This window comes from Protomyctophum parallelum (assembly GCF_964188405.1).
Source record: "Protomyctophum parallelum genome assembly, chromosome: 20".
Classification (NCBI taxonomy): Eukaryota; Metazoa; Chordata; class Actinopteri; order Myctophiformes; family Myctophidae; genus Protomyctophum; species Protomyctophum parallelum.
In genome coordinates this window covers 26,164,997-26,179,064 of record NC_139718.1, presented here as the reverse complement: position 1 = coordinate 26,179,064, position 14,068 = coordinate 26,164,997, and the positions used below count along the sequence as shown (strand labels likewise).

At 42.5% G+C, this 14,068-nt stretch overlaps 1 protein-coding gene across 1 annotated transcript; it reads left to right on the top strand.

Moving 5' to 3' along the window:
• Nucleotides 1-241: 241 nt before the first annotated feature.
• On the top strand, nucleotides 242-6,945 carry crip1 (cysteine-rich protein 1). Its single transcript, XM_083792085.1, has 5 exons — nucleotides 242-429; nucleotides 5,034-5,128; nucleotides 5,504-5,561; nucleotides 6,501-6,564; nucleotides 6,675-6,945. The coding sequence occupies exons 1-4, from the start codon at nucleotides 390-392 to the stop codon at nucleotides 6,542-6,544; spliced, it is 237 nt and encodes a 78-aa protein (XP_083648211.1). The 5' UTR covers nucleotides 242-389; the 3' UTR covers nucleotides 6,545-6,564; nucleotides 6,675-6,945.
• Nucleotides 6,946-14,068: the final 7,123 nt, after the last annotated feature.

Sequence of the window (14,068 nt, the reverse complement as noted above, 5' to 3'; positions counted from 1 at the left end):
CTTCCTCTATACACGCATGCACACGCACGCACGCACGCACACACACACACACACACACACACACACACACACACACACACACACACACACACACACACACACACACACACACACACACACACACACACACACACACCCCCCCCCCTTCTCTCTTTCTCTCTCTCTCTCTGAGTCAAGCCTCTCCCTCTATTCAGAAAAAGGGAAGAAAAAAAGCTTGACTGAGCACGACTATTTCCTGAGTGGTATAAATAGGAGAAGCCGCACACATCTGCACTTCAGAACAAGGCGTGGTCATTCTAACAGGTGGGATATAGCAGAGTCGCTACTTTGTTCATTTTTTAACAAGGATCATTTCTCTTCTGGACATTTACCACACATAAAACTGCAAAATGCCCAAGTGTCCAAAGTGCGACAAGGAAGTTTACTTTGGTAAGATCTTTTTTTTCTCTCTCTCTCTCTCTCTCTCTCTTTGATTGATATATTTTCTTGCTATATAGTTCCTCTAAGCAATGAATGTGTTGTTGATATTCTGTGAGTGATGTGCAGAAGCAGAACTATATGCATTCAACAACTGCAGAGTTAATATACTATAATATGCTGTCAGGGCTATTTCCTGATATTAACAAGCTGCCTCGCTGTGCTTTGACATAATTATGGTCTATAATAAATAAATACCAGAAATGATTTTTTTTTTTAAAGCATTATTTGAATTATAGCCTAGTTGTTTTTATTTATTTTATTTAACCTACCAGGATGGAGCCTCACTCAGTGAGATTAAAACAATATATACAAGAATGTGCTGGCCAAGACATGCCGGGCTTGCAGGCAGTAGCAGACAAACATAAAACTAGCTAGATTAAAAGCTCATACTAGGCTACTACCTTTTATGAAGGTGTGCTGCTGTTTATAGATGGTCTTGTTAACTGGTCTGGAGGTGAAGGTTAGTTCACGGTTACCCTCTGGGAATTGTTGATTTATGGCTATACTGCTTTATGAGGGACGAGTTTTACATGGAAAGAAAATACAAGATGGGGATAGGAAGTAAAATGTCTTTAAGCTGCAATAATGCATTATTCATTCTGTATGACAGTATGTCAATGTCCTACCTGGGATTCCATCCCTTGTTTCCTGCATGAGAGATGCCAATCCTCCTGTGCTTATGAGCTTCAGGCAATACTACTTGTCAACCAGTAGGTGTCCTACCTACCCCACACCATAGGCGATTTTAAGGGGGGGTTAAAAAGTTAAATATATTTTGTCAATTATAACTTCATACTCATTTATATTTTTCATTTCATTCATGCTTTGTAATGAACAGCAACATTACATGATTGATACTGTCATGACTCAAATGCTGTTCGGATATTGTATTCTCCAAAATGAGTAAATAAATCAAATAGTGTCTAGAAAAATAAGTATGTGTCTTGCATATTTAGTTGTTTATGTTCTATAACTTAGCCAGCCCATTGAGTTTTCACAGATGTGTATACCCAGATATTGTAGGCTATTATTATACCCCCTCCTCCCAAAAAAACTGTGTTTGGTACCCTAAAAAGAAATCGCCTATGCCCCACACACTTTTCTCTGAGTAAGACCACCTCCATCCAATCCACTGCAGATGTTCGTCTAGTTATATTTGTATTATTAACATACTCTGCCATGCAGATTGGTAAAACATAATGTTTTCATTAAATAACTTCCAGATAGCAGCTTTAAGTCTGAAATCCTCAGTTCATTTATCTATTTGTATCTCTCAGAGTATAAATGGCTCCATCTGTAGCCTACACCCTGTATGGGAGTGATCAGGGCACCTGGGGAAGAAAGGACGAGGTTCATTTCATGTGTCTTGGTCCATTTGTCACATTGTCAGTGCTGCGGTAGCATAAGAGAGTAACGCATCTCCGGAGACACAGAGCAGTGTCTAGTACAAGCCTTCAAAGCCTCGTTCTATATGAGCTGTGGCTTTGGACTGTCAGTCAGATGAATTGACCCTGTGGCTTGGGACCCATCGTTTCCATTCTTCCTTTTCGTGGATGAAATGTACCCTGTTGGCCAAAACAAGCAAAGCATTGTTTTGTATCATGTGACAGGAGAAAGTGCACTTAGGACTTATTTTATGTGTAAAATAGTTCAGGGCAAAAGTGCAATAAAACAATACTTTGTTTTCTTTAGGCTACTGTGATGCTGAGTTATCAGTTTCCTTTCAGTCCATTTCACTCTGGCATCCCAGCGTTTTTCTTTCAGAAATGTTCCACAATTGGCTAGCTGAAGTATAAATAGGGCTTCTTGATTGAGAGCATAGATGGATGAGCATAATGATGGCAATGCGTTATGTCCAGTCCATGGATTTGAGAGCAGAAAATGTCTGCATCAATAACCCATCAACAACACGTTTAACACACATCCTCCAATTTCGGTGGCTGAGCCAAACTGCAAGGGCAGTGAAATCGTTAACCCTTCAGCTTTTCCAGATGTCCACAGCAGTGTGCAACAAAGCCCGTCCAAAGACCTGCTCTATTATACTGTAACCTGCCTCATGTAATTTGACTCACGCCCTCAAGCTGCAGGAACCTGACATACTCACACTGTTTCCTGTGAGGACGTCACCTCACGACACCTCACATCCCCACACCGCACCACCCTGCCCTCTTTTCTCTCTCTGCTCGTCTGTTTTGGTGTAACTGAAATGCTCTCAGATGGAAACAATCATGCTACTGCTGCCTGCCTGCCTCGTCCAATGATGAGGGCTTGGAACGTGCTTTCCAGCGTGGCTGAAGCGGGCAAGAAGGCAATAAAAGCTGCTTCCCAAATCTCACTGGAAACTATGCAAGTCCACATACTGCCTTTGGACTATTGGCCACATACACTGAAGAGAGATTGACAGAGATAGATAGATTTATATCCTTTCTTTTATATCCTTTCTTTAAAAAATCGTAAAAAAGGGGGGGGGGGGGGGGGGGTGCAATGTTAATGGAGAAAGCTCTTATTCCATGGAACTATCCAGGTGCCATCCTAATTATTTTGGGGGATTCAGAACACTCTTCCATTAACAACTTTCCCATTAGTCTTGTTTCCTTTTTCTTTTTCCCCTATTGGACAGGATGTAGTGAATGGTGTGTGTATACTGGACATGATCCATAATACTCCAACACTTGATGCAAGGAGCAGATCAGCTCATTCTTTGTGCCTCTTACACCCTATGTCACAGCCAATTTGTCTTCCTAACACCGGGGGGAAATAAAACAACCCATGCATAAAACAATCTGCTCCATCATGTCCATGTTTGCTCAAACCCAACAGCCAACAAGGGCGGGAAGACATTTGAATACTTTCGCCTATAATGACAGGCGCAAAATAGGGATGCCAGGGTTAATATGATTAATACTGTCTGTCAACTGTGTGTGTCTGAAAGCAAGACAGAGGGGGGCCTGTTGTTGCCTGACCACAGTGACTTGTTATTGGAAGTGGAGTACAGTAATTAGTGCAGAGCATGCCTTGGTCGGGAATTCCATTCCACCACCGCAGTGTACTGGAACATGTCAACCAGTACCAGTCAGACCTGAGACTCTTGACCCTGGTCCATTCCACCACCGCAGTGTACTGGAACATGTCAACCAGTACTAGTCAGAACATGTCAACCAGTACCAGTCAGAATTCTATTCCACCACCGCAGTGAGTGTACTGGAACATGTCAACCAGTACCAGTCAGACCTGAGACTCTTGACCCTGGTCCATTCCACCACCGCAGTGAGTGTACTGGAACATGTCAACCAGTACCAGTCAGACCTCAGACTCTTGACCCTGGTCCCAGTGGTCTACTCTAGACAACGCTCCCAGCTTGTTCCGTAATCATAGCTCCCTTCATATCTATGCATCTTTCTTGAGAAAACAAGGATAATAATATCCTAATTTTCGGTGTATTACGATAAAATAAGGATAATAACATGATAGATGTGGTTATGGTAATATGGTGGTCTTAACATGTAATGCTTGGCATTATAATAGCACTAGTCAGAAACCAAAAGGCTTTTTTGAACTTATGCATAATACACAACTTCACCGATAACATATTTCCTCTTGCCATGGATTTGTCTTTTTGTCCCTTGAGTGTTTTTCACATCTCTGCTGATTCCAGTAACGTTTTTCGTGTTCCTTGAACATCTTTATGACAGATTTGTTGCTTTTAGCTTATATGGGACAGCAATAGCCTCAGTGCTCAAAAACATGAAGCTCCCGTCAGCATTTCCTGTCTCTATAGTTGGGTCAACCGCCTTGGCCTGATGTATGAGTCCTTCACGTACGCACACATGTACGCACGTACGCACACACGTAAGCACGTACACACACATGTATGCACGTACGCACATGGATACAGATGCTTGGGCCTTATGCTTGTCCTTATAATGATTAGTCTCTGCAGTCAACAGCCAGCCAAACTCTCAAATATATCTGGTCGTATAATATCCTGAAAACATATGACTCCCTGGAATTTTACGATCCTCATGATGGGTGTTTGTGAAAATCAGCCTCGCCGATAAAGAGATTCTTTATCAGGGTTTATGGTGTGTGGGGGGGGGGGGGGGTAAATTCCTCTGGGACTCTCCCTCCTCTCTATAAACCCCCCCCGCCCGACACTCACTCAAACACCACACCCAGACAATGTTCTCAAATTTATCGGAGAGAGGAATGTCGCTGGTGCGACTACCAGACTAGAATATAAATATTATCTGCTAAATCTCACAGCCTTATGATCAGACTCATTCCTGATAGCTTCTGGAGTTCATGACTTAGGCTGACCATGGACAGTGACACAACCAGTGCCGTCTGACAGTACATTGTCTGTGTATTGTGATTTTACTATATTTCAGTCCATGTTAACCACTTTCACCCTGGCGTTCCTATTTTGGTTGTGTCATTATGTTCAAAATAATTCACAAAATTTGAAAAAGTTGAACACAAAAATAATTGGCACAACACTGTGGTACAAATTCTTAAGTGGTTAATGGTGTATCTTTTGTATGTCTTTGTCACAGCGGAGAGGGTGACATCACTGGGAAAGGACTGGCACAGGCCCTGTCTGAAGTGTGAGAAGTGCAACAAGACTCTTTCGGCCGGCTCACATTCACAGGTAAGACACCTGAGAGACGCACACTCTGACACTTCTGTAGCTCCACTCTTATTAGGCACATGTATGTAAGCATACAGTATGTATGTACACTACATACACAGTGTATAATGAGATGTGCAGTGTAACCAGCACACATACTGTAACTGTTGCACAGCTACAAAAATAAAGCCATTCCAAGTCTGAGGCACAGTTAAGCTAGGTATATAACTACAGGTATACGAGAAAATAGCATAGAACAATAAATGAAATGCCTAGAATTTATGAACAAATGCTGATTGATATATAAATAGCTTAATACTGTGAAATGCCTGAATGTTTTCAGTAGTACTATAAGTATAATATACTGTAGTAGTAATACTATTCTGTTCCTTGTAGCATGATGGCAAACCATACTGTAACAACCCCTGCTACTCTGCACTGTTCGGACCTAAAGGTAAGAGTGGGACTCTAGTTTATCATATTGTTTAAAAGGTATTTTGTGATGGAGTCCAGGATAATTCAAAAATAATAATCTGGGTATCCCTGACCTCATCAACCTGTGTGGAATAATATTCTGCTTAGATAACACCCATAGACCGATAACACCAAACTCTCCCACACAGTTACTCAAAGGATTATCTCACTCTGGCCAATCAACATGACCATCAGAATAATATGAGGGTCAAACTCTTGGAATGATAGTATCTCCACTCCAATTAATCTTATCTGCAGTGATGGAAAGTAACTAAGTACATTAACTCAACTACTGTACTTTTAGTTCACTTCAGTATTTACATTTTTCAATACTTATTGAAATATTATACTTTTTACAGTTATTTAAAAACTTTGGTTGTTAGTTTACTTTGTATATTTAGATTATTAATACAAAACATACATTATAACCACTTAAGCACTATTTGATTCTTTGGATGTTTGAAAATAGCAGATCTACTAGATCTTGATCTACTTGTAGAATTGCAAATCTCTAAAACGTCAAAACATTTAGAAGAATTTGAGTATACTACTACTACTTGTGTATTGTGATATTTTACTTGAGTAATGTATCTGAGTACTTATTCCACGACTGCTTATTTGACAGTCCCATCTATACAGCTGTTGTTGTTTTAGACTGTAATAGAGATATCCTGAATTAGAGGAATAGCTGACATTCTAGGCTACATTTGGACAGGTTGTTTCTATAGCGACAGGTTGTGTTTGATTCAGTGTCGAGTCCATCAGATGTATTTTTAAAAGGAGGCCCACGGGGCAACCGGGGTCAGGAAAACATTGTTGTGGGTTTGCTACTCCCCATTTCCGCTTGAAACACAATACCTCAAATATGTTTGGAATTCTCACATGACATAATGTCTCTCGCTCTCTCTCTCTCTATCAGGATTCGGACGTGGCGGAGCTGAGAGCCACACATTCGCTAAATAAAAAATAGGTGACAAATATAGGTGAGCCCTGCATCTTGTTCATTTGGTTACATTCCAGTGCATTCCTGTTAATGTGCACATACAGTTGATATGGGTGCTGAAGATTCACATGTGTTGCACTTGGTTTTCAGGTTAACTGTCCACACCACAAATGGATACCTGCCTGAAAAATACAGTACAATCAAGAAGCCAACATTCACACAACCCAGTAACTGCAACCAAATAACGCTCTCCTCCAGAAGTACATTTTGTTATTTTTGTATTGATTTGTCAGAGTAGATACTAGTCCGAAGACATGAGAATTAACAATGCTATGTGTTCCCCACTGGTGGTAGAATGATTGTCCATTCCAATCTTCCTGTACCTAGGCTGACATTCTAATTAAACTCTTTTTTAAGTTTGCGTCATTGTTGTTTTATTGGTGTTACTTTAATCCCTCTCCTCCCTGTGACGCACAAAATGTTCTTTGGCAAGACAGCGCACGCACGCACGCACGCACACACACACACACACACACACACACACACACACACACACACACACACTGAGTAAGATAATTACATTGTTAGTCCCTACACACCTTGGCATGGTGAATCAATCTAATCCACATAGTATGGAATAATATGTGAACCTAGGTGGAACACACAATCCCTCTTTCAGTTAATATAAATAAATCAGAAGGAAAGCAAAAAGAAATGTGTTGGCTGTATTTTTCCAAGACATATTTAGAAGCTGTGATTCAATTCCCAAGATTGTATACTTCCAAATTGGCCACTTCTCAGCAATTAGAGCAAACATTCTCCACCTCCATCTAATCTAAAAGAATCCCATGCGTGTTGAAAAGGCTTCATAAACTCAAGGGTAATAATAACACATTAACCCAGGTGACCCTATTTGGGCAAAGACAAAGGATGTGACTTAGATGACCTATTTTCACTATTCGCCATACAACAGAGTATATAGGGCTAAAGTGGTTAATCAAATTGTACCAATGCAACTCCTTGCAACTGTCATTTTGGATAATGGTGCACGGAGTTGCTTCACAATTTCACAAATCATTGGTGTAGACTGGCCTTAAAGGAACACTTCACCACTTTTCAACCTATCTTCATATAATAGGTCGTCACTAATAATCATCATAAAATGGCACAATTATTTTCTGCTCAGTCTGTGTCTCATAGGAGGGCTGTGGGCAGTTCAGCAACCCGTCCACCAGTGACATCACTTTTTTACAAAAGATTTTTATTATCGTGACAACGATGGCTTCCATTTTCGCATTGCAACTTTTCAGGAATAGAAAGCCTGCCGTTTCTATTAGCTTGGATTCCCCATCGTTGATGTCACTACTGGTGGACGGATTTCTGAACTGCCCACAGCCCTCCAATGAGACACAGACCGAGTAGAAACAAATTGTGGCATTTTATAATGATTATTAGTGAGGACCTATTTGACCTGTTATACTGTATGAAGATAGGTTGAAATGTGGTGATGAAGTGGTCCTTTAACACATCCTCCTTTGTCAAATCTAATGTATGTATAATACTGTGGCTATGAGTTAGGTGACTTCATTCTTTTAATTTTCACTTGATATAAGTTGAAGGTAGAAGGGCTCATCTGTGCTCAACGGGGATAACTTGAATCAGAGAGAGAGAGAGAGAGAGAGAGAGAGGAGGGGGGGGGGGGAGAGGGGAGTTGCACCACTCGGTTCACACAGGTGTGATTTTTTACTTACGGTAAGTAAAAGTATCAATACTGCAGTGACAGTGTAGATGTAATGTAGTTATGTAAGTACGGAAGTACAGAATTCTAAATGTACTTGAGTAAAAGTACAAAAGTATTGGCATCAAAAAGTAATCATTATTTTTTCAAATGTATACAAATATGAAAAACATAGCAGATCTACAAGCTCACAATGCATCGTAGCGACACATTGTGAGCTTGTAGATCTGCTATTTTCAAATGGCCGAAATGTATATAGGGCTGAAGTGATTAATGTATGTTTAGTAATAATAATCAAAATCTACAAAGTAACTAAAGTTTTCAAATAAATGTAGTGGAGTAAAAGTACAATATTTGGATCCGAGATGTAGTTACTCAAAATGTTACTCAAGTACAGTACTTGAGTAAATGTACTTAGTTACTTACTTACAGCACTGTAGAGAATAATACTGCCACGTACTTCAAGAGAGACTACCCAAATAAAATACTAAAATAAAACTGGAGGGGTTAACAGTAATGGTTAGCCATGACAGGTCAAATCTAAGAGGGCAAACAGGAAGAACAGGAACATGACTACAAAAGTAGAAAAAGCGACCCTCGGGGCACAGGTCTCCACCAGGGCAGGTCAGGTTGTGGCCTCCTGGTGGTGCTATAACAGGCCCCTCTGGTCACAGGTCTCCACCAGGGCAGGTCAGGTTGTGGCCTCCTGGTGGTGCTATAACAGGCCCCTCTGGTCACAGGTCTCCACCAGGGCAGGTCAGGTTGTGGCCTCCTGGTGGTGCTATAACAGGCCCCTCTGGTCACAGGTCTCCACCAGGGCAGGTCAGGTTGTGGCCTCCTGGTGGTGCTATAACAGGCCCCTCTGGTCACAGGTCTCCACCAGGGCAGGTCAGGTTGTGGCCTCCTGGTGGCGCTATAACAGGCCCCTCTGGTCACAGGTCTCCACCAGGGCAGGTCAGGTTGTGGCCTCCTGGTGGCGCTATAGGCCAATGTGAATAGGATGCCATTTCTTCTTATGCCTTGGATGGCTGGATGATTGGATGATTTGAGGCATTTTGTTCCAAAAATGTGTTTTGCAAAAGTCCACCTGCGCTATAACAGGCCAATGTGAAAAGGGTGGGATATATTCCTCAGCCTAGTAGGAAAGTGTGTGAAAGATTTCACGTAAATTGCACGCTGCGTTCATGATTTGAGGCTTTTTGTTCAAAATGGGCCAATCCTGCAAACTTTGAAAGCCAATGTTAGATTATTATTTTTTTGCGGCTTACGCCTTTTATTGATGATTTTTTTTGAAGGGACAGACAGTAGGCTGACAGGAAACGGGAGAGAGATGGGGGGATGACATGCAGTAAAGGCCGTGTCGGGTCCGGGAGTCGAACCCGCGGCACACTGCGACTGGATTACCAGTCCGGTGCCCAGACCGTTACGCTACGGCCTGGGCCTGAAAGCCAATGTTAGCCAATTAGGATGGAATATGAAATATTAGAGATAGAGATAGTGTGTAACGACTTGTGGGATTGTGTGTTTTTCAAAAGTCGGCATCCTGGTGGCGCTATAACAGGCCGTTCTGGAAAATGTGGGGCAGAGGTTCATCGTTGGCATCCAGGGATTGTGTGTGCAAAATTTGGCATTGAATGTAAATCAGGCAAACAAAATTAAAAACCTAAACTGAAGTCCAAAGGTCAATAGCGGGCCATTACAGTTTATACTAAGCGGTCCCTGAAATTAGATTTCAGGGACACAGAAGACTGCTCATAACCTACAACAAATACAGACATGTTGAAAACAGTGACAGTGTCACTTTAACCAGAAAATGTTGAACTTTCTCACACGCAGACGCGCGCACGCACACGCACAGATCTAGTGGGTTATAGTACTATAGCAGTTTCTGAAGCATGACGGTGGAACAGTGGAGTGCACAGCGTGGGAGACAGGGCTTTGGTGCAAATTGAGGAAACGGGCTGAGAGTGTGCCAGCTCTGAGATATCAGATCTCCAGATCCTTCCTGCCGGGCGTGATCTACGGCTTCCGTTCCCACTACATGGTTCTGCAGGGGCCAGCCTCATCTCCATGGTAACACACGCACACACACACAAACACACACACACCGTCATGGTCAATACCACTGACAGTGTACTACCATCCTCCATGGGCATTGCCGCCACAGAAGGTAACACACACATCATATGCACTGTGCGGACCACCGACAGCCGCCCTCCTCCAACGCCTCTGCCGTCACAGTGCGACGGTTGCCTGGTAACAGACACAAACAGGACCCAACAGACACCCGGTGTTCGCACTAGGCCCATCCCCTTTAGTCTCTAGCCCGGTTCTCTCCAACAAAGAACTTCACTGTCACACAAAATGTGCACCAAAATGGACCCAGACACCAAGGCACATGTCCAAGTGGTCTGAGCAGCAGTGCATCACTCCTACGATCACTTCACTCTGCAACTAACGCCACATCCTAACTGTATCTGAAGACTATACATGTGGGATCCTGAAGCTCCTCTTTTCAAAATACATTGCTACAGTAGTTTGTATAGCCTGCTACACTGCCAAAAGAAGTGGTTCTCAGACATGTTCATGTCAAGGACCCCCAAATGTATACATTTGAAAAGAAGAGTTTGTTTCAAACATAGCTGAAAGAAAATCACACCTGTGTGAAGTGAGTGGTGCAACTCCATGTGAAGGGGGGGGGGGGGGGGAGCTCCAGACCCACAGGAACGAACCCAGGGTACCGGCCCGATTCCGGCAAGCCACCCGCGTCCGAAACGGTTGAGAAATAACAGAGTTACCGTGTGGTGGTCCCTCTACTGTACCCTCTACTGTACTGTAGCCTACTGTACTGTCACTGTACTGTTACACCTGAAATAGGTTGCACACAGGTGGTGAAAAACAACCATGCTGTTTTCGTGCTCAGACGCACCCACCCACCCAGCCAGCCAGCCAGCCACCCACACAGCTCCGTAAGGGAGTGGTTGCACCACTCAATAAAATGGGGCTTGAGAGTTAAACTGTTCCTCATTTTGCTGGAGACCCTGGAAACTCCTCAAGGACCCCAGTTTGAGAACCACTGGTCAAAAGTTAATTTGTTTTGTTTGTGTAATAATCCTCATCAAGACCATCTGAGCAGCCATCAGCTGGGAGAAGAATGGGACTTTCCATTCCTTAATGGTAATGTGCATACAGTGTGTTGTCTGCCTACAGTAGCTAGATAATTGAAAGTAAACAAGCAAATGGACTTGAAGCCGTGGTTTACGTGTGCTGTACTGGAGTGTATATTCTGCACCAATAACTGTCAGGGACTTGGAAGAGAGGTGACCTCAGACAGCTGGAGCTCACTGTGAGTGGGGAGTGTTGGCTGATGAATGAATATCAACATCCTCCTGATACTGAGGGGGCAAATTATGACAGGCAATTCCTGCTGTCAAAATATGACCCCCCAGTCAAAAAACACTTTGTTTGAAATAGACACTCATGCTTTCCAAGGTGTGATTTGGGCTGGGAGGAGGAGTAGGTCTAAGGCCCTATACATCCTCTCTGGGGGGGGGGGGGGGGGGTACTACCTGTGAGTGGGGAGTGTTGGCTGATGAATGAATATCAACATCCTAATACTGGGGGGTCAAATTATGACAGGCAATTCCTGCTGTCAAATATGACCCCCCAGTCAAAAAACACTTTGTTTGAAATACCCACAATCATGAGTAATTAACTCAAACTAGACTAGACAATTACACCTTTCCTTAACAGACTCTGAATGCATTTCAGGCATCAAGTAAATCACAAAACAATTAACAAAATTAGGCAATGCATAGAATATACTGTAGGGTTACAACATTGGCCACTGCCTGCTACACAGATACACCTTCAAGGCAGCTTGATGACAGTCAATTAATGGAAGCAGCTGTACAGTGTGTTTCTAATGTTCAGTTTAACAATGTGGAGTCCTTTAGTGTGTATAGGGCACAGGTTGGCCCATGACAGGACCCTTTTGGTTACATTTTTTAACTTTCTGAATCAAAAGAACACAGTGGCTATCTTGGATCCAACTATTAGCCACACGGCTGGGCATGGGAAACGAAACTGTAGCTCTTCAGCACGTTCAATAAAGAACAAATATCCAGACATTTTTGCTGTTGGGTGGTGTTCCGATTGATGGATCACAGCGTTGTTATTCACAAAACATATTATATCAAAACACAGGCCCAGAGCCATCTAATAAAAGAGTTACGATATTGAGGGGGCAGAAAACAGCCCGGTCATGTGGTTCATGTAATTGTGTGAGCCCATAGACTCCGTAAACTTCCGGTTGTCTCCATTCAATAGAAGTCTATGTAGAAGAGCCGCCATTGGACTGGCCCCTATAAAGTGAACTGAGTTTGCGTAACTCTGTCTTACTCTATGGCTCTGCACAGGCCCAAACGGCTATAGGTAGCGATCTGGGCACCTAGGCTGCTGATGCAGCTTGAGAGCGTGTTGTGGGTTCAATTCCAGATCCGGATGACCTTTGCTGCTGTCATTCCCCATCCCCAACTGTAGTGTGCTTATTCTGGGCATGCTATAAGTATAAGAGGTGAACATTTGGCAAAAATAGGCAAACATTAAGCAAAAATGTGTAGAGGGAGGAAATAATAGGTGGTCAAGGATAAAACCCTGGGAGATGCCGGTCAACAAAGTACTCATGAGTTTAAGTGGCTCATTATGTGATAATAAGGCACATACACATTCCTGAAGTGATGGTTTGCAATTCAATTCTGCATAACGTATTACCAATTTTCCTGTTCAGGATTAATGAAGAAGGTCAGTAGACCGAAAGCTTGCCAAAAATAAACTGATTGTGCGCAGATCTGAGTGTGCAGAGCTTCCCTTTATTTTTCCAGGATTAAGGTTGGAAAATCTGATTGAATTGCCAACCAGGTTTTGCTGCATCAGCATGAATCAGTTCATCCTCTGCCATGAAGCTGTAAAATGAGCCCCATAAAACTGTTAATGGTGGAAAATTAGTGTGCAAGTGTCTTCCAGCCTTTAACTCAGAGAGCTGGAAGGGGATGAGGGTTCAATTTGGTGTGATTTACCTGCTCTACAGTGATATGCTTGGGTCTTTATATTGCACCTCCTCTATTTGCATGCTAATGCTCCTGTCTTGTTTAAGAGGAAATTGTTAAGGAGGCAATTAATGGCCGTCAGTCCCCAGTTATTGTTTCTTTATTTTGTGCTATCATGCATGATCATTCTGGGCCAAAGTAGTAGTATAGGCTACTGGTACAGCTATGAATAAGATCATGATAGCCTAAAGAGCGTGATATTACCACAGCATGCAGACATGCGGTCTGTCCTTCCCCGATTTTATGACAGGATATTTCTTAAGTTCCTGCAGTAAAACGGAAAATAACTGACTGTACAACTATATGACCACTGGAGACCTGGGAAACGTATATCCTGAGTATCAGAGTATACTTTGATGCACAAAAAACATCAAGTCACAGAATTCGTCATAAAAGAAAGCAGGCTTGCAAATTCAAAAGCTGTGTAGCCGTGTATCCATCCATCATTGATGATAGACTGTACAATATATTCATTGGGGATAGTGTACTATAAATGCATTCATTTACATTTATTAATAACTGTTGGTAGAACTGTAGTAGGCGCAATTTGCAACTATAGATTTTTTTATAATGGGATGAATCTAGAGTTGCAATACCCTCCATTGACTCCCCACTCATCTTTTTTGGTTTGCGATCTGCTTGTCTTAAACGACGTTAAACTCACCAACATTGCAGCTGTAGTACAAGCTTGAATTATC

What these genes read in the sequence shown, in the direction of transcription:
- crip1 (XM_083792085.1), top strand. Translation starts at nt 390, where the DNA reads ATGCCCAAGTGTCCAAAGTGCGACAAGGAAGTTTACTTTG. An exon ending in CGACAAGGAAGTTTACTTTG is followed by an intron (nt 430 to 5,033) that starts GTAAGATCTTTT and finishes TCTTTGTCACAG; the next exon opens with CGGAGAGGGTGACATCACTG. An exon ending in TGCACTGTTCGGACCTAAAG is followed by an intron (nt 5,562 to 6,500) that starts GTAAGAGTGGGA and finishes TCTCTCTATCAG; the next exon opens with GATTCGGACGTGGCGGAGCT.